This window comes from Gymnoscopelus braueri (assembly GCF_963280865.1).
Source record: "Gymnoscopelus braueri genome assembly, chromosome: 3".
Taxonomy (NCBI): domain Eukaryota; kingdom Metazoa; phylum Chordata; class Actinopteri; order Myctophiformes; family Myctophidae; genus Gymnoscopelus; species Gymnoscopelus braueri.
Genome location: NC_137612.1, coordinates 47,647,517 through 47,668,085, shown reverse-complemented (window position 1 = coordinate 47,668,085; position 20,569 = coordinate 47,647,517). Strand labels below are relative to the sequence as shown.

The 20,569-nt window shown below is 39.7% G+C and overlaps 3 protein-coding genes across 4 annotated transcripts in view; all 3 read right to left on the bottom strand.

The window, feature by feature from the left end:
- Positions 1-379: 379 nt before the first annotated feature.
- mustn1a (musculoskeletal, embryonic nuclear protein 1a) lies at positions 380-2,449 on the bottom strand. Its single transcript, XM_080423192.1, has 3 exons — positions 2,293-2,449; positions 2,015-2,134; positions 380-870 (listed from the first exon to the last, which is right to left on the bottom strand). The coding sequence occupies exons 1-3, from the start codon at positions 2,303-2,305 to the stop codon at positions 773-775; spliced, it is 231 nt and encodes a 76-aa protein (XP_080279318.1). The 5' UTR covers positions 2,306-2,449; the 3' UTR covers positions 380-772.
- A 728-nt stretch (positions 2,450-3,177) lies between these two features.
- On the bottom strand, positions 3,178-13,946 carry rft1 (RFT1 homolog). The gene is made up of 10 exons (XM_080423191.1): positions 13,715-13,946; positions 12,824-12,909; positions 10,764-10,886; positions 9,321-9,612; positions 8,519-8,653; positions 7,588-7,848; positions 6,379-6,523; positions 6,171-6,276; positions 5,073-5,322; positions 3,178-4,558 (listed from the first exon to the last, which is right to left on the bottom strand). Exons 1-10 carry the CDS (start codon positions 13,775-13,777, stop codon positions 4,394-4,396), a joined length of 1,626 nt encoding a protein of 541 aa, XP_080279317.1. The 5' UTR covers positions 13,778-13,946; the 3' UTR covers positions 3,178-4,393.
- A 2,882-nt stretch (positions 13,947-16,828) lies between these two features.
- The window catches only part of prkcda (protein kinase C, delta a), a 29,634-nt gene continuing 25,893 nt past the window's right edge, over positions 16,829-20,569 (bottom strand). For both annotated transcript variants that reach the window (XM_080424111.1, XM_080424110.1), the window contains 5 exons: positions 19,558-19,620; positions 18,811-18,949; positions 18,526-18,714; positions 17,347-17,475; positions 16,829-16,993 (listed from right to left, as the gene is read on the bottom strand). In XM_080424111.1, the coding sequence (XP_080280237.1) occupies positions 16,835-16,993; positions 17,347-17,475; positions 18,526-18,714; positions 18,811-18,949; positions 19,558-19,620 (679 nt within the window). In that variant the 3' untranslated portion in view covers positions 16,829-16,834. The remainder of the gene's footprint in view (positions 16,994-17,346; positions 17,476-18,525; positions 18,715-18,810; positions 18,950-19,557; positions 19,621-20,569) is intronic.

Sequence of the window (20,569 nt, the reverse complement as noted above, 5' to 3'; positions counted from 1 at the left end):
TGAACCGATCTTCAAAGAGTCCCACTTGGGCCACGCCCCCATCTAAGAAAACGGCTGCACTGAGAGGGCTTTCAGACTGAATAATGGAGCGAAATGAAAATAAATTCAGGCTGCGTGCCAGGCTAGGTGAAGATATCTTTTGAGCGGAATAATTACATGCAAAGACGTAAGTTGACGCGACTGCGTCGGGCGGTGCAAATAAGGCAAACTGGGTGACGCAAATATGGAAAATTTGCCTCTTCCTCTGCCAAGCAAGCGAAGCGACCAGAAAAATACCTTCGCCTACTGTGTGAACACACCTTTAGACCAAGACACTTAACGAACATTTAAGACGGAATATAATAAACCAGATTTCCTTGCTTTATTTTATTGATAAGCGTGTTTTTTTTAGCTTACAGAAATAACATTTTGCCACAGGCCATCACACTCCAATCTTATGTCCATGTAGACTGCAAATTGTTTACCATTTCTTCATGCATTTATTTTTACTGTAAACCTAAACACACTATACTACAGGAACAGTGGTGGTATCACTAGCAAAAAAAACGAATGCACTAAAACCTAACTAAAAAGAGTTACATAAATACAAGCGTGCCATAGCCACATATTATAGAATACTGAGTGCAAGACTGCTGGTATAACCATTTCACAAACATGAAGCCCCTAAAAGGGAGGCTTCGAGGTTATTCCCCTCTTGTTAAAATGAGCTTTCACAGCTGGGAAACAGCTGATGCTCCATCCTGAAGATGCGAGCGGTGGACAAGAAAGTCTCCTACTTCCTGATTGGTCGAGCTGAGGGCTTGCTGAAAGCGGTCTCTGCTCCTGACCTCGCTCCGCTGAATACAGAAGGAGCCGTTTTACCCGCCTTCTCTGTGAACAAAGTGACAAACAGACCTATAAGTACAGTATGTCATTCAGTTAATGAGGCAGTTACATAAAACTGTGCATGTAGGCCTGTCACAATTACTACATCTTGTCTACTACACAATCACCTGATTGCAATTATTTGGCATAGTCAAAATTATTTGAGATACTGTAATTGCAATTATTTAGCAGAATCATTTCCATTTATGTGTAAATTAATTGGTTGAAAAATAGGAAAATTGCAAAAATAGCAACCTACAAGCTCAAAAATAGTGGAAATAGCCGACCTATTATTAATAAATATGGCCTGTTTTAGCCATAGTACATTATTCATTTAGATTTCCAGTCATTTCTTTGTATATTTAAGTTGTCAAAGCCAAACAGAAATGTAATTTGTATTTGTGTCCCAACGTTCAATGCCAAAAACACAGTTAAACCGTCAATTGCAATTGTTTGTACGACGATTAATCGCCAACTAATGATTGTGCCAATCCTATAGGTGCATGTACTGATAAACCCATTAATACCGGGAAAGCATCTGTGTCATTTTACATTTTAGCTATTCAAAAATGTAGCAAAATTTTCAATATTTATATTTTCTAAAGGAAACATTTTTAACTCAAATCTTTGCTTCTGGGGGTGCTTTTGAGATGGGGGTCTGCGTGCGGCCAAATACATATTATATTGGGGTCCTCGACATGAAAAAGTTTGAGCACCACTAATATAGAAACATAAGTTTTTCAGAAAACTGTTAGGATTTAGAAGACATTTTTTATAATCGGCCTCAGGTCCTAATGGGTTAAATACACCAGCCTCATCCCACAGTGTCAAACATATCTTGGCCATCTCTGTCTTTCTGTATATGGAGTGGAAACTTTTACATCATGAGAGATGCTCTCGCACACACACACACACACACACACACACACACACACACACACACACACACACACACACACACACACACACACACACACACACACACACACACACACACACACACACACACACACACACACACACACAGTTTAGCTTTACTTGTACATTAACCAGATCAGGACTGCGAGAGACTGAACACCCACACATTCACCTGGGAGACTGCCTGCCTGGTCGCTAATCACATCGTCTGTGAAGTGCTCTCTCTACTCACCACATTCCTGCATCACTTCAAACGTCTTGCTTTTCACTTGTGCTCCCGAGCCCAGTTTGTCTTTTGCTTCCCTCAGATCGTCCTCTCCCACGTCGGGGCGTTCTTGTTGCTCTTCCTCGCCTGGCTGAGGAGCATCAGAGCGGTGATCAGTTAAACACCATATAAACACATCTGTGAGATACTGTACAGAGTCTGGCACCACAGCAGTTTAGCTCTCCTTCCAACAATGGAATGGGTTCTCACATGGAACATCTGCTAGATCTTAAAGAGCCTGATACTTGCCTGAGACATGGTTGGTTGTGTAGCTGAAGGTATCTGTTGAGAAATTTGTCCTCTCTTGAGCCGACTGTACAGTTTTTACTGCCTCAAAGTCCAGTCCAACACACACATTCATAGACACACACAGCAGTTATTCTCCAGTGGACTACAAATGCATTTGCGAGGCCAATAGATGACTCAGATGATTCAGATGATTCACAGGGACTCCTCCTCTTCCTCCCTGGTTGTGTTTACACTCCACGGGGTCCTGGGTTTCTTCAGTCCATCACCAGGGATTAGGGAATGATGTGATCACTGCTTACAGCTGGCACTTTAATTATTACATTCTCTACACTCCACGGGGACAACTCAAGTATGACGAACACTAAATATAGTCCACCCATCCCCTCCCACCCTTTGTATGGGTTTCTTTCTTAAAAGTTCCTTTCTACAGTATTGGTCACTTCTGAATTTGCATTCCTTGATATATATAGTTGTCGCTACATTTTAACCTTACTGAGAGACATTATGCCGCAGTTACAGATACCAAAAGGACAAAGCAAAAAGAAAATACATTACATTGCAACTAAAGAATGCTGGCTCCACCCCTTCCTGTTCAGTCATTACTCTGCCCTTGGGGACCCTAATTCCAGCAGCCCTTTGTATAAAAGACATTACCTGGCACAGAACACAATGTCTGAGCTCATGCTGACTTCTGCCAACCACACGATACGTCCCTCTAGTTAAAAGGTGTATTCTTTTTTATGAGGATGAGGACTGTAATCAACACATCTTAGACATTTTTATAATGAGGTGTCATTTTCTGTCAGACTGTACAAATATATCACTGACGTATCCCTGTACTACTTGAAAGCAATACTGCACTTTATACACAACTCACTTTAGTATACAGAAGTATACATTGCCCTCTAAAACGCTAATTTCCCAGTGGAATACTACACGAGCCATTTAGCTAGAACTTGATTTAGTCTTAGCCTTAAATAGATATACTTTGCACCTTTGTATCTTTGTACCATTTACGTTTTATGCTCCGTTTCCCTGAGTAATGTAATGTATTCCACTGTCTGCCTGTTTTTGTTTTTATATGTTTTTCTGTGGGGACTGCGGATGTAAATTAGCATGTTTGCTAAATCTGGTGTATTCACGTTGCATTATGTAATGTTCATTAATATGAGGTGTCCAGTCTAAATAAACAAATGAATAAATGATTCTAATGTTAAAATGGACATTTTAAATGATCACGTACAATGTGATTCTATGATGCTATGTAACACGTTCAACTTTGCTACTTTACTTGACAAATAGTCCAATGCGCTGCCTAAGTCTCCCAGTTGACAAAAAGCCAGTTTAAAAATGCAATGTGTCATCACTCATGCCAATGTTTAGACTAGGAGCTTAAGTGGCTAGTGTTCCATCTACTTATTTGAAAGAGATACCCTGACAGAAACACCCACACACACACACACTCACACACACCTCCCTCATCTATTTCAGTACAGGATTGGTATTGGTACACACAGCTTTATTCGAATTTGTAACAGATGCTTAATTTATACTCCACAGTACAACGGTATCGCTTGCTGAAACCTTTGCTTGAAAATCAGTTATTTTCGGCAACCGACAACATGGTACGATTTAGTATGAATTAAGCTTAACGCATGCACCAACCTCATTCATCCCCTCTTATTTCACCAATCTGCCCATGACAGATTACTATTCAGTACTGAACCACTGCTCCCAAGGTACGTACGTCGTACATTCATAACTACCCAAGAATTTAACATATATATGAATCACTATATAAAACTATACACTGATACTGTAAAATAAATGTGCCACTGAAACTCTTAAAGAAAATAATGGCATCTCTTCTTCATACTCCTATGTTATAACATAGAATTGGTCCAGCGTAGAATTGGTCCACATCACCTGTAATAACACATGCATGCATACACACACCCATGAATGCACACATACGTACACACAGGTAATCTCCTTGGGGGGGGAACCCCTTCAGTCCTTTGAGACCCGATGTTTTCGCCACCTGATGTTTCGGGTCAAAATGTCCTTCCAGTCCAATATGCCTATTTCAAGACAGATTTATGTGTCTTTCTTTGTGTATCGAGACAAAAGCTGTGTCCTAACAAACTGAACAAGTTTGTGCTCCGTCAGGAGAACAGTGACCAGCACGACCAGTAAACATCCTCCTCCCACAGCGATATGGACCAGTCTCAATATCCATCCACTGTCACAGCAAAATAGACCCTAGAATAGGCGGAAATGGCAGGTGTGTGTTAGGACCACGGATGATCTTTAGTCATTCATTATAGTCTATAAACTACTTTCAATTTGACGTCCCTATTTTGGGCATGTGACATGGTGTCCCGCAGTCCCTATTTTGGGTAAGCTCAGCTTGTATTTGGCAAATTAGTATCTATTAATTTTATTTTGTAAAAAGGTGTTAAGTGGTTAAACTTAAACTTATACCTGACGAAGGCCACATCGGCCGAAACGTTTTAGTTTTTTTTACCGCTTTATTAAAATATGTTGGAAGCATTAGGATTGACCTTTTCCTTTTGTTCACAAGTGGTTAAACTTGTTCATGAAATTCATATTCATATTCACTGAAATAGCACCACGACAGACATACATTCCGAAAATAAATTATACTTTGTCAAAAGATGACACGTGCCAATAATAACAGATTTTCAAGCGAAAAACGCGACACATAATGAATTACGTAAATCTTTACAGTGACAGAGACATGGTTAGTTGGTACCTCTGAGATGGCAGTGATGACTGCGCTGACACCAAGCGCGAGCAGCAGAGCTGGGGCGGGCCACAGGCCTCGCAGGGGCCTCCACTGACTCCACTGGAAGTAGCGCTGGATGTACATGAGGCTGTGCAGAATTCGGAGGCCCATGTTCAGACAGTTGGCCAGTATGAAACCCACACTCCCTGCCCACTGTGTCAGAATGTAGGAGAGGAACAGGAAGGACCCAGACAGGCCCAGCATCACCAGGTTATACCTAATGACACAATAAACAGACCAAAAAAACGGCATTAAAAGGGGGTGTAAGTTACTGTATAATATATATATTTTTGTTCAAGTAAGTGTTAAATAGTTCTATATTCAAAGAGAGTGTTTGTTCAGTTCAAAGTTAAACCTCTATGTTCCGATAGTAATCATTGCTGTAGTGTTTGTCCAGTAACATGGGTCTCTCTATCACTCCAGCTCTTAAATAAACTGAAACAAAAATGTAAGGTCAGGGGTATCAAAGCAAACAGAACTGAAACACTATGAAATTGAAAATAATAAATTAATTTTTAATTGGTATCCCAACCCGATTTCTTTTTTGTCTACTAAAGAGCTGGAGTTTGTTTACTGAACAAACACTCTACAGCAATTATCACTATTTAATATACAACTTTTTAACAAAATACTTTTTTTATCCACATTTATGTGTTTTTGACAACTTTTCTAAACACTATTTTTATGGTGTCGACACCAAAATGACATAGGCATCGTAAATGTAACGGAATTGTTTTTATTTATGCATTTTACAGTTGATAAATACAGTTTATCATGACTTGTTGTTGCTTTACCCTGCAGCAGTCCTTTTTTAGCTGTACTTCCGCACAGAAAAATGCTGTAATTACAGAACTACACGGTGCTTTGCTAAAAAAAGACTACTAAATACAATGAATGTTACACAGTTTGACTTTAACACAAACATATCACTTACACCCCCTTTAACTGACCCGTTATCATTCAATTCTGTGCATTTGTGTGATGCGTACAGTATATATGTGCATTTGTATGATGCGTACAGTATATATGTGCATTTGCGTGTCTACTGTATGTGCGTTGGATTACCTGTCAACCTCTTCCTGGCTCATGGCAGCAAACACAAAGCACTCAGTCACACCGTTGACAGCTAGTAGGAGCACATAACAGCTGTAGCATCGCAGCAGAGTGGGCCCTTCAAAAGTGTACAAAATCACCATGATCAATAATGCATCAGAATGTCTCAAGTTCACTCATACCGTCTCCTGTGATATTGTAAGTACAGTAGCTGACTGACCTGCCCCACTACTCAGCAGAGAGCCTCCATAGATATCCAGGGCCAGGTGAGAGTATGCATAACCAAACACTGTGATAATCAGACCAATCACAAGCACCAACTTCAGCAGACACTCCAGGACCTCGGCCACGATAGCGACTTCCTCCTGCATTCAAAGCAACATGCCGCATTAGTACCATGACTTACCTCATCTATTTCAGTACAGGATTGGTATTGGTACACAGCCCATTAAGACCAGGAAAGTGTAATTTTATAGCAGATATACAGATATACAAGTGAGAAAATAAATCGTGAAAATGTGTGCAAATCTTTGAATATATATATATATACATTTTAACTCAACTCTTTGCTTCTGGGGGTCCCTGGAACAAAATATTTTGACATGGGGGGGTCCGTGGACAAATACATATTATTTTGGGTGGTCCTTGACATCAAAGAAGTTTGAGAACCACTGATATTATAGCAACATACGTTTTTTTCAACAACAAGAAGACATTTGCAGAATCCCCCAGAAGCAAAGATTTGAGTTAAAAATGTTCTAAAAAAAAATTGCTAAAAAAAAATTATTATAAGATTTGCACAAATTTTCAATAATTAAAAAAAAAAAGAAAAAAGATCTACAAGCTTGTAATGCGCTACGAGCTTGTATATATGCTATTTTTGAATAGCCAAAGAAATCTAAAAATAACACAGAGATGCGTTCCCGGTCTTAATGGCTTAAACAGCAGACGGGGATTCCTGATCAACCATTCACAAAGGCAGTGGTATGCTGGGTTATGTTGGAGTGATTTATACTTCAGTTGCGCGCCAAGAATTATGATCATGCATTATGATTATTAATTATGTAGCATAAAGGGGGGGGGGTATTCTCTTCGTTTCTGTTTTTCTTTTTCTGTTTTTCTTTTGTTAAGACTTCAAAATCAGTTTTCTTTGTTTGTCATGTATGTTCCGTATGTAGAAAGGGTAGGTAGAATAAGCTTATTAGCTTCAGCCTATACCTTTTTTGGTCATAACTATGTAATATAATTTATTATTGTTGTTGTTGTTGTTGTTGTTGGAGTGTATTGTTTACATGGTTGAACTGATGACCAAAATAAAAAAAAGTGTCGGGCAACGGAAATATCTACGACCTACGAGCTCACAAGAAGCTGTTGTGAGCTTAAGTTGTCACAGTGCAAGGCGTTATAACTCAGGCCTAAGGGTGCTAACCTGTTTTTGCTTCTTGGCATCACGTCCTCTCTCGAGCACTTTGGCGAAGAAGACATAGAAGCTCTCCTCTATGGGCAGGAAGATGAAGCGAGCCACCATGGAGCCCAGGTTGTTGACGATGTCGTAGACGCCCTGGTCTCCAAAACTGAGGACGTTCAGGAAGGTCATGACGTAGCGCTCGCCCTCCGTCAGGATCTGCTTCAGGAAGGACTGCTTGAAGAAGCTCCAGGTCAGCCTGGCCATTGTCCAGTCGATTAGGGGCTAGGAAAAACAACAATACAAGGTGACACGGAAGCCCTGTGTTGAGACCGAATGTCTTGTAACCAGAAATTCTTTGGTTTGATGCTCTGCATTGCTCCGTATAGAGCAGTGGTTTTCAACCATTTTCATATCAAGGTCCATTATTTATTTGGCATTTGAGCCACGGACCATTTGTTCAGACCCAAAACTTTAAATATTTTGTTGTCGTTGGATAAGATTTTGTCCACAATTCCATGCTGTATGGATGTTGGTGCCATAGGAGAGACAACAGGCAAACGTTGATCAAAATAACAATTCTTCTACATTCTCTAATTGTGTAGACTTCTTGTAAATTAAGCAATGCAGATGTTAAACAATGATTTAACTCTTGAGAGTGTAAAATGAAACCAAATGGACCCTTACGGGTCCATTTGGTTTCATTTTACACTCTCAAGAGTTGTAAAATGCTGTTCTTTCAACAGCAAGGATGCTATGCTAACGGTGACAGTTCAGCACATGATGGCACTTTGATTTGCACTTGATTGGTCAGCTGTCTTGGCCATTATCAGCCTCTCGGTCCTTTATCAGCCCCCTCACCCAGGGCGACTAAAAGGCTAGGTATGTGATATTTACTGAATGGTGAATGATCACCGACGTTGAGCTGAGGCGAGATTTTATTTGTAAATAGTACCTCTCCTTTATTCGTCCACGGCAGCAAGTCTCCAACGCTGTGCACGGGAAAATACTTCTTGTCGGCATCGTCAGAACCCAGGAACCGTATGAAGTAGACGGCATAACACAACACCAGGAACCCTGTGTACACAAACTAAGAACAAAAGCTATGCCTTAATCCATTCAATCCGGTAACGCATACTGTGTCATTTTAGATTTCTCTGGCTATTCAAAAAATCGCAGATATACAAGCTCATAGCGCGGCACCGAGTGCCGCGCTATGAGCTTGTATATCTGCTATTTTTGAGGAAAGAAATCGTGAAAATGTGTGCAAATCTTTAAATATATATAAACACTTTTTACTCAAATCTTTGCTTCTGGGGGTCCCTGGAACATAATATTTTGAGATGGGGGTCCGTGGCTAAATACATATCATTTTGGGGGTCCTTGACATGAAAAAGTTTGAGAGCCACTGATATATATAGTAACATACTTTTCTTTCTTTTTTGGGGGGGATTTAGAAGACATTTGTAGAATCTCCAGAAGTAAAGATTTGAGTTAAAAATGTTTGCTTTAAAAAAATATATATATATTCAAAGATTTGCCCACGATTAAAAATATATATATAGCAGATCTACAAGCTCATATGAGCTTGTATATCTGCTATTTTTGAATAGCCAAAGTATAAAATAATGGTTAAAGTGCGTAACCCGGTTTTAATGGGTTAAAATACCTTCACATAATAAATAGCAAGCATGGAAACATTTTCATTGACAGTAACAGCAGTGGGGAAGAGACTTCATCTCTTCTTCTTTTTTTACCTGAGCAGCAGAGAAGATGTAAAGCCCCCACTCTGGAGCGGAGACCACCAGAACCACCGTCAGGATGCACTTGGCGAGCATGGCTAGGCTCTCTGCTACCACTTTGAGCTTGAGGAACATGTGCGTCTGGGCCAGGACCCAGAGGGGTTCGGCCAGCAGCTCCTGCACGGCGGCCAGAGCAAAGATCCCCACGGCGGGGCCATAGTGTGGGACGGCCTGGGGGTCTGGGACTTCCAGGAGCCACAGCCACACGTACACCAGGAGGGACGCCCATAACACACCCAGGGGCAGCCTTGGAGAAAAGAAAAAGGCACACACGCTGTACATTAGGGCTGATCTCGCTCGTATTAGGTTAATCGAGTAATCAAGAAGGTGTTTTACTTAAGTAAAAGTATCAATACTGCAATATAGAAGTACTCCGTTACAAGTAAAAGTCCAGAATTCAAAATTTACTTGAGTAAAAGTACAAAAGTATTGGTAACAAAATGTACCAAAAGTAAAAGTACTAAAATGTTTGAAAATAGCAGATCTACAAGCTCACAACGCGTCGCGATGCGACGCGTTGTGAGCTTGTAGATCGGCTATTTTCAAATAGCCTAGGTATAAAATAGGGCTAAAGTGGTTAATGTATGTTTTATAATGTAATAATGTATATCTGCAAAGTAACTAAAGTTTTCAAATAATTGTAGTGGAGTAAAAGTACAATATTTGCCTCTGAGATGTAGTGGAGTAGAAGTAAAAGTTTTGGAATTTGGAAATACTAAAAAGTAAAGAACAAGTACCTCAAAATTATGCTTAAGTACGGTACTTAAGTAAATGCACTTAGTTACTTTCCACCACTGTTTTTTTGTGATATTTTTTTCTTTTTAAATATATTTTTGGGGCTTTTCTGCCTGTATTGATAGTAAACAGTAGAAAGAGACAGGAAACAGGGAGAGAGAGAGACGGGGAGTGACACGCAGCAAAGGTCGCCAGGCTCGGGAATCGAATCCGTCAGGCTGAACCCGTCAGGCTGCTTTAGAGCCTATACAGTATTTGGTATGCACCTTAACCACTAGGCCAGCGGCACCCCTTTTTGTGAACATTTTGAAAAATAAATCTTATATCAACGAATCAACGACTATAATAGTCTGATTAACCACTTAAGCCCTGTATTATACTTCGTTTTACCAAGGTGGTGTGAATTTTTTAGAAAATAGCCGATCTACAAGCTCACAACGCATCGCATCACGACACGTTGTGATCTTGTAGATCTGCTATTTTCACTATTGAAAACACAACTGTTCATTACTTGTTATCGAGGCAAAAGTTTGAAATAATAGTGCTATTGATTTAAAGTCATATCGCCCAGCCCTTCTGTTCATACATAAAAACCCATGCAAGCTGAGTGTATGATCTTAAGTGAAGAGCTCTGTCTCAGTGCTTATGGTCAGTCAAACTCACGGCAGCCACAGTAGATTGATGATCTGTCTCCAGTTATGGCCTGTCCCTGTTCCCGCACTCAGACAAGCCCTCCGGAATGCTTCTCTGGATAAGAACACTACTGTGGAATACAGTAGTGTCAGCCTGCGCACACAAACACACACACACACACACACACACACACACACACACACACACACACACACACACACACACACACACACACACACACAAGCTTAAGTAATTCTGTTGGAACGTATTATTATCCTCGCGTCACCAGGCTTTCCGCTGTACCTGTGGAAACCTGGTTTCCATTCTGTGTGATGTGGTCTAGACTAGAGCCCACCTTCTCTAATAAATATTCTGTGACCAGTTTGTGCCTGTGTTATTACCCCCACATAAATGCAGAGTCGAGTAGTCTAGTCTCGAGAGTCGCTACGAAGCAGAAATAAAACATGCAACATACCAATTAACATAGTATTCCAATAAGTACTTTGAGAATCTCCCCGGAATCATAAGATTACATCTTGGTCGGAACATTAACACTCCTACACAAACCGGAAACTGAATTTCTGGATTAGGCGGGCTCTAAACCCCAGGGTGCCGTGATGCAAGTCCAGGGGTGCCGCAGGATACTTTGATAATATTTGGACTTTATCAATATCACTTCAGTTTAACCACTTATACCCTCTATACTTATTACTTGCACTGTACTTGGTGCGTTCTTTTTCAATCTACAACAAATCTCTTCGCCAACGTGACACGTTGTGAGCCTTGTAGATCTGCTATTTTTCCCGAATGTCCCCCCCCCCAGAATAGGAATGCTGGGGTTCAAGTGTTAAACGTCAAGTACAATGTTATTTTCAATCTGTCCTAATGGAAACAGACATTAGACAAGTTTTCCTCGTGACATGTTGTATTTTAGGGGGAAAGATTGACATATTTACGTAGCGTAATAAGACATAAATGTAATGTGCTATAAAGTAACAGCGTAATTCAGGGGTGTCGTGGATGAAAACTTTATTTTACAGGGGTGACCTGAGACAAAACAGTTTGAGAACCACAGGTATAGACTCTGTGCAAACCTGTTTCCTGTTAAGGTTCTCTGGTCCATAGCGTTAGAAGGAGTTTTCCTTAAAAGGTAGGGTAAGTGATTTACTTTGGTTAAAATAAGTGTTAAATAGCTCTATATTCTGATAGTACTCATTGCTATAGAGTGTTTGTTCAGTAAAAGGAGTCTCCCATGTCTCTCCAGCTCTTTATTAAACAGAAAGGGCATTTTCAGTGCTCTCTCCTGACTGGCTTAAAATGTTGTCACCTACCTGAAAATGTACTATATTCTGTTTACTTAAGAGCTGGAGAGACCCCTGTGACCGAACAAACGCTCTGTAGCAATGATTACTATCAGAATATAGCACTTTAACCTTTTTAACAAATGAATATAAATGACCAAGAAATATCACTTACCCTACCTTTAACTCCTCCTAACACTATGGACCCACCAGAGCTATTCCGGTTCATTTTAACCGTAGCTTCATTTGATTGGCTTTGCAGCTTAACACACACACATAAGGGTGTCATATTTGTGTTTCCCGTTCCATCTGCTGCCAGTTCAAGCCAATCAAACAAAGCTGGGACACTGAACCAGAACAGAGAACGGTTATGCCATCTGGAAACCTGGGATTATAGTTATGCACAGAGCCTATTGCATTGATCACGTATAGAACAGTGCTCTGATGACAGAGTGGCTTAACGCATTGGTTCTCAAAAGTGGGGTCCGGGGACCCCCAGGGGTCCTTGGGGGTGTACCAGGCGGTCCCCAGCTAAATTAGTTTAAAAAAATAGTGTCACAATCATTTTAACCACTTTAACCATATTTCATACTTTGGCTATTCAAAAATAGCAGATCTACAAGCTCATAGCTTGTCACTTCGTACCGCGCTATGAGCTTGTAGATCTGCTATTTTTGAAAAATCGTTAAAATGTGTGCATTATTTTCAGATGGGGGTCCACGGTCAAATACATATCAATTTGGGGGTCCTTGGCACAAAAAAAGTTTGAGAACTACTGGCTTAACTTACCTGACGTTGACCACACCGATCAGCTCTTTGGACACAAACCGCAGTGTGAATGCATTCAGCATGAAAGTGAGCACTCGAAACATTACCTGAAACATGAAATATAATGCATCAATCATTTGAATTATCCACACAAAATCAGATTGCTGTTCTTTTGGACCACATTAAAACCACAACACAAGAGTACAAAACATATTATAGCCTCTAGCCTGGGATCAAGACTATCATAGATGTATTTTATCGAGTATGACTATTACTTTCGTATCTATGAGTCTTGGGCTTCACACCCCAATTGTCACTGGACATCCGCGCGGAAAGCCAGAACTTCTCCTCACATTTACAAAATAAATCATACAAAGTGCTGACCCTGTAGCCACGGATGCTAACTCGACATTAGGAATCCGTGTGCAATGTATTAGTCCGTATTTTTCAATAGATATGTGTTTTAATCACGTCTGTGTCGGATTCTGTCGGAAGTTTCCTGTATTTCTCGATGGGCCATAGTGACGGTGCGCATCCGGTGAACGCCAGTATTACACTCAAAGTAAACAAGAAGTAAACGAGAGGGGAAATGGCGTTCAGGCACAGACGGGATTAAAACACATATCTATTGAAAAATACGGACTACTACATTGCACAAAGATTTCGAATGCTGAGTTAACATTTGGGGCAACCGGGTAAGCACCTTATATTTTGCATGTGTACATGCTTGGAGAAATACAGACTTTACAGGCGGATGTTCAGTGACAATCGGGGGGTAAAACCCAAGACAATCATAGATATGCAAATGTAAAAATCGATTAAATACATCTATGACAGTCTTGATCCGAGGCTAAAAACGTACTATAGCCTCCACAGTATTGCCTCTGAAGTATTCATTCACCATTCATTTACCTGTAGCAATACGTTGTATGATGCGAGAGTGGATGCATTCTTCAGAACGTCTTCTGAGCTCATCTTGAAGAAACCTGGCTGATTCCTACTGCCTTCCAGAGGATCAGAGAGAAACACAGTGTCAGTGTGCTCGTGGTCATGTTGAGATCGTCATGTTGTGAGAACTGTGTGTGTTTGAGGTCGAAAATGTCTGTGAATTAGCAGCTCTTCCTCTTCATTGCCAAGTTGACGTTGCAGTCAGTGAAACAGATGTAGATTTTACTTCCGTACACACGCAACGTCAGTAGTGACGTCAGTCATCTGTTTGTTAATGTTACTGCCATTAGGGGGCGTAGGAGTCCTACAAATCTGCTCGTAAATACAGTACACACGCACGCACGCACGCACACGCACGCACGCACGCACGCACGCGCGCACACACACACACACACACACACACACACACACATATATATATATATATATATATATATATATATATATATATATATATATATATATATATATATATATATTTATATATATATTTATATACATATATGATTATTATTTATTTTATTTATTTATTTAAAGAAATGCGGGGGGGGCGGCGATTGGTAGGATTGCAAGGAAACAGTGGTGGAAGAAGTACTCACATTTGTACTCATGATTAAACTCACACTTAAGTAAAAGTATCAATACTGCAATGTAATTACTTGAGTAATTACTTGAGTAAAGGTATAAAAGTATTGGCATCAAAATATACATAAAGTACCTAAAGTAAAAGTACTCATTATGCAGAATGTCCCATTTCACAAGTTTTTAAATGTATGAAAATCATTTGAAAATAGCAGATCTACAAGCTCACAACGCGTCTCAAAGCGACGCGTTGTGAGCTTGTAGATCAGCTATTTTCAAATAGCCAAAGTATATGGCTGAAGTGGTTAATGTGTGTTTTTTTTAATAATCATCAAAATCTACAAAGTAACTAAGTAAGTTTTCAAATAATTGTAGTGGAGTAAAATTATAATATTTGCTTTTTGGAGTTGAAGTTAAAGTACTGAAAGTTTAAAATACTCCAGTAAAGTAAAAAAAAATACTCAAATATGTACTTAGGCACAGTACTTGAGTACATGTACCTAGTTACTTTCCACCACCACAAGGAAACTGGTATTTACAGCAGCCTTTAAAATGCCAGGATAGGTTATAAATTGCAGCTTAATCCAGTCATTTTCATTGGGCACAGTCTCTCTTATATATATATATCCTTGAGCATAGAAGTCAGTTGTGTGTTAATATTTAGTTTTCCATGAAACCTTCCACACAAGAACACAGTAACGTCTGTCTGCATGTGTAGACAGACATCAAATGTAAACCCACTACATAATGCTCTCTTATGCCTCAGCCAAAACTAGTATTGAACATGTGGACATAAATTATTATGTCGAAGTAGGCGCTTCTCAAAGGAAAATACTTGGGAGTTGATGGTTTTTTAATAAGATGTAAAAGATGGAGACAGTAAAAAAAGAAAAACAAAAAAAAGGACGATTACATCCTCAGCGCACCAACAATATACATGTTACAGTACATCAATATACATATAGATGATATATATATACAGCATCTAATAGAGTCCCATACATATTATTTACCCAGCATGACTCCATATTCCTCCCTGTCTGTGGACAGCACCTTGAGATAGCAGGGCTACCTGCTACGGCTCTGCTTCAGATTGTTCTTTACATGGCACAGTTTATTCAATCACACAAGCCACAAAAAAAGTTCTTCTTTGCCAGTAAGATGCACTTTCACCAGTCAGATTAAAAAAAGAAAAAAGAAACTAACATTCACTGATAAGATATACCGAGAGATGGATGGTGTGGTTGGTCTGAGATTTTGGATCATGCAGTCTGTTTATGCCCATTTGCACACTTAAGCTAGACTTAATGTATACCCTGTAACTTTTATTTTCCTCTTGTCATTTTGCATCCTCAGTTTAACCCATTCAGACGCATCTGTGTCATTTTAAGATTTCTTTGGGCTATTCAAAAAATAGCAGATCTACAAGCTCATAGCGCGGCACCGAGTGCCGCGCTACGAGCTTGTAGATCTGCCATTTTTTTGAAAAATCGTGAAAATGTGTGCAAATCTTTAGTTTGAATATATAAATATTATTTTTTAAAGCGAAAGTTTTTTACTCAAATCTTTGCTTCTGGGGATTTTACAAATGTCTTCTAAATCCTAACAGTTTTTTTTCTCCTTATGTTGCTATATTATCAATGGTTTTCAAATTATTATATTTATATTATTATATTTTTATTATATTATTATATTTGTCCGCGGACCCCCTCCCATCTAAAAACATTTTGTTCCAGGGATCCCCAGAAGCAAAGGTTTGAGTTAAAATGTATATAAAAGATTTGCACAAATTTTCACGGTTTTTCTAAAAATAGCAGATCTACAAGCTCATAGTGCGGCAGCGAGTGCCGCGCTATAAGCTTGTATATCTGCTATTTTTGAATAGCCAACGAAATCTTAAAATGACACATAGATGCGTTCCCTTCGAGGCCTTAAAGGGTTAAATAAAACAAACGTTACCAAAAGGGACACAAAATGACTGTAACACCGGCATCCCACCCTAATACAAATATTATTCATATAGGCCATTATCATCTAGACATCTTGGCATGCACACAACACAATAACATCTATATGCACTGTACAAGGGCCCTTTTTCTGGCAAATAGTTTACTCTTATCATTTCTACGAGTACCCAAGGATGATTGTTTTGTGCTTGAAGTATGGTCACAGAAATACTGAACACGGAACAGTTACAGGTTTGATCATATAATAGAATTGACGTCTACGTGATCTGTCCTTAAAACAGTATTGATGTAACCCTAGTTTTATTTTGTCTCTAATACCGCGATGCTATACAACAATGATTCTCAAAGTGGGGTCCAGGCAGGGTTCCTTGAGGGTGTTCCAAATGGACCCTTACAGGTCTCTAACTCGGAGAGTGTACAAATGTAACTAAAAGGACCCTTACGGTTCCATTTGTACACTCTCAGAGTTATGGGGTTCCTTGAAATTAAAACGTTTGAGAACCACTGCTATACAAACAGTGGGGGGGGGTGTTTGTCACTTTTCTAGAAGGTGCTCCATTTTGGGGTTGATGAACGAGAATCCATCAAAAGCGCTTTGATCCATGGAATCTATGAAGTTCTTGTCGCTGTGTGACAGACGAGGCTTCTCGCTAAGGAATTCACGATCGAAGTTGCTGCAATCGTTGGCTGCTTTCTGTGAATGACCAGAAACATGTTCCAAAAGTGTGAAAAATATAGAAGACATAATGACCACATGTTATAACTGAACAATCTGATCTGAACACACAAACCATGTCTTACGGCTATCATGATTTAACCACATGAACCCTAGCGTTCCTATTGTGGACGTGTCATACAAGGCGAACATTCAGCAATAAAAATAGGCAAATACTCAGATCTACAACGCATCACAACGCAAAGAGATTTGGTGTAGAGGGAAAAGGGAGGGGACCAAATACTGACCCCCTGAGGGTCTGGGGGACCCTGGTTGACGAAGCAGATAGGGTTAAAATGGTTAATTCTTGTTAGGAAATGATTACAACATACCACTTTGGGTTTCCAAGGGGGCTCCACCTCCCTGCTCTCCAAGGCTGGCCAGTTAATTGTCTTGAAGAAAGGGTGTAAACGGATATTACCCACAATGCCTAGCCTGCGAGTGGGGTCTCTCTCAAACATCTGTAGGGGGGCAGAAGTACAAAGACATAAAGGATAAGGGATGTGAAAAAACAACAACCTGTTCAGACAGAGAGGCTATAGATAGAGGAATACATGGCATCACACATGGCACACCGTATAATCCCTAGTGTTCATTTAACGCACAATTACACTTTGGTTGAGGTTTAAGTTGTATAGTTACCTTGCCATGATGTAACTGATGTAGCATTATGACAATTATGATGTAACAAACATTGGAAAAATAGTTGCTCTGTTGATTAAAAAAACATAATCCAAAATATTCTCCCCACTGACATACATTGCACGGTGAAACAGGTCTCAAAGTCACTCTTTTAACATACAAACAATCACAAATAAATCAGATTTTGCCAATGTACAGCTCGTGCAGCGCAGCACTGCATTTTACCATTTCACACATTTCACGTCATGTTAGACAGATTTTTGATGAACATTATCAATAGCAAATAACTATGTATATCCAAACATTTAAAAAAAACTCCAAATTCCAAACCTTTTCCCGTTTTTCTAATTTCAGAATATATCCAGGAATTTCATGACCGTGGGAACCCAGGTATAACATTACAAAAACCTGGTCCTACATATTTTCATAATGAAAATGTAAACGTCCTGTTGATGGGGATCCCGGACAGTAAAATCAACAGGAAGTTGTTTTATTTAAAAACGCAGAAGCAGGTTTTGTAATGTTATACAGTGTCAGAATCGGCTTTGTATGTATTTGTTCATGTGCTAAAAGATGATTTTGAGATCTGGCTGTTTCATCGTGCAATGTAAGTCAATGAGGAGACTAATATTTGGAGGTACATTATAGCAAGGTAACTCATTAAGACCTGAGGCCGATTCTACAAATGCCTTCTAAATCAGTAGTCCTCACACTTTCAAAAATAGCAGATGTACGAGGTTGTAGATCTTCTATTTTTGAATAGCCAACGCTAAAATCTAAAATGACACAGACGCTTTCCCGGTTTTAATGGGTTAAAAGTGTAAAAATTGACTGGTTTTATTGTGCAGATAGAATAGGATGGTACAAACCCTCTCCATTAGGTCTTTGGCTTCCTTGGTGATCCAGCGAGGGAAGTGGGGCGTATCCATACGAATGGACTCAAACAGTTCGTCTTCATCGTCGCCATGGAATGGCGATTGTCCAATGAGCATCTCGTAGAGTAACACCCCAAATGACCACCAGTCAACGGAGAATGAGTACTTCTGTCCCAGCAGGATCTGAGGGAATGAGGTAATAATCACCAAATAAGTTAGCACCATCTACCCTAATCAAGGACAAAAAGAATGCCTGCTAATCTGGGTGGAACTTTGTACCTCTGGAGCAATGTAGTCGGGTGTCCCACAGAAGGTAGTGGCTCGGTTCTCCCCAAACACGTTCTCCTTACACATGCCGAAATCTGCTATTTTAATGTGTCCCTCGGAATCCAGCATCACGTTGTCCAGCTTTAGATCTCTGGAAACAGAGAGACAAAGGGTATTTATTAATGCTAAAACACATGAATAAATACATTTCCTGCACATTTCCGGTGCCAACTGTAAATCATTTTGAGTGTGTCGGGGGCAGACACTCGCTAATAAAAATACAGTTTAATAGTGTTTAAAGGAATAGTTCACCCCAAAAATGACATATTTTCTATCAATTACACACCGAAAAGAAGAAAAAAAAATGTTTGGTTTTTGACGCATTCCTGAGCCAATAATTTGATGACCGGGTGTATTTCGGATAGGAGACTCAAAGAGTCTCCTTTGAGTCTCCTACCGGATACATTAGCATCTTTCCGCCGGAAATCAAATTATTGGCTTAGGATTTCGATAAAAAAAAAAAAAAATCATGAATTCAATGCTTCATGGGGTGTATAATTGATAGAAAATAAGTCATTTTTGAAGAAGATTTTTTAAAGAAGTTGACAAAAAAATGGGAATGGTTATTGTGACTAATATAACAGTGAAAGATTATATCAAAAATAACTTTTGTTTAACTGAAAAAGTTACACAGTATGACTTTAAGTGCATGCATCTATCTGCATGGTATGCAGATGCAGCCTATGCTTATGTTCCCACCTGTAGATGATCCCTTTGGTATGCAAGAACTGAAGGCCGCAAATGATCTCAGCGGAGTAGAACCTAGAGAGAGGACAAAAAGAACAAGCGGTTTAGAAGAGCGACAAGATGTCAACCATGCACCTGTCTGAAAATCTGGCTGATGGAAATGTATCGTGGCTGTCTCTGTTAGCTATCACCGCCCTCACTGTTGGGAGCTCAACACCGCTGTCCCTGTTCAGCAGGGACCTGAATTATTAAGCAGGACATTTGTATAGTGTAGGAGACGAGGTGAATAATGCTCTCATAATGGGAAACCTGAGAGCGGCCATCAGCCAGGAGATTAGCCTATCACTGACCTGCTTCTCTTGTCATCTGTGTCAGGAGGAACAGATTGGCTCCTGATAGGAAACCGAGAAGCCGCCACTCTTTTACCCAGTGGCTGCTGCTGGTCCAGGGTTGCCATGTCTGCTTATTATAAGCAAGTACGCAACTTTGGTCTAGTTTTTCTGTAAAGTTGCTTGTAAATATTGGTAGTTGCGGGTTGCGCCTTGTGTAGTTGCTTATTTGGCCTTCCTTTCTAATGTTGTTTAAACCAGTAGTTCTCAAACATTTTAATTTCAAGGAACCCCAAATTAATGTATTTGTCCCAGGACCCCTCCATCTGAAAATATTTAGTGCCAGGGACCCCTGTACCAGATTTGTGTTGTTAAAATGTTTCAAAAATATTCCACATTTGTCACTTTTTTTCAAGATCTTTTTTTGAAAATAGTAGATCTACAAGCTCACAACGTATCGAGCTTGTAGATCTGCTATTTTCAAATATCAGATGCACATAGGTTTAAAGTGCTCACGTGGCCTAGTCGCTTCTTTTGGGCTTGTTTTCATAGTCCTGGTTGCTTATTTCTCTCACAAAATCTGGCAACACTGTCATTCATTGTGGTAGGCTGACTGACAGTGAGAAATGGGGCTGCAATCTTCGATTATTTTCTAAGAGATTATTCTATCAATTACTTTTCCGATTAATCGAATA

Bases quoted from the DNA above. Each gene is read 5' to 3' on its own strand.
- mustn1a (XM_080423192.1), bottom strand. The intron at 871-2,014 runs GTGAGTAGAGAG...CTTTGTTCACAG, and splicing joins TGAAGTGATGCAGGAATGTG to AGAAGGCGGGTAAAACGGCT.
- rft1 (XM_080423191.1), bottom strand. From the start codon at position 13,777: ATGAGCTCAGAAGACGTTCTGAAGAATGCATCCACTCTCGCATCATAC. The intron at 9,613-10,763 runs GTGAGTTTGACT...CTTTTCTCCAAG, and splicing joins ATCAATCTACTGTGGCTGCC to GCTGCCCCTGGGTGTGTTAT. The intron at 5,323-6,170 runs GTAATCCAACGC...TTGTGTCATTAG, and splicing joins AGCCAGGAAGAGGTTGACAG to GTATAACCTGGTGATGCTGG.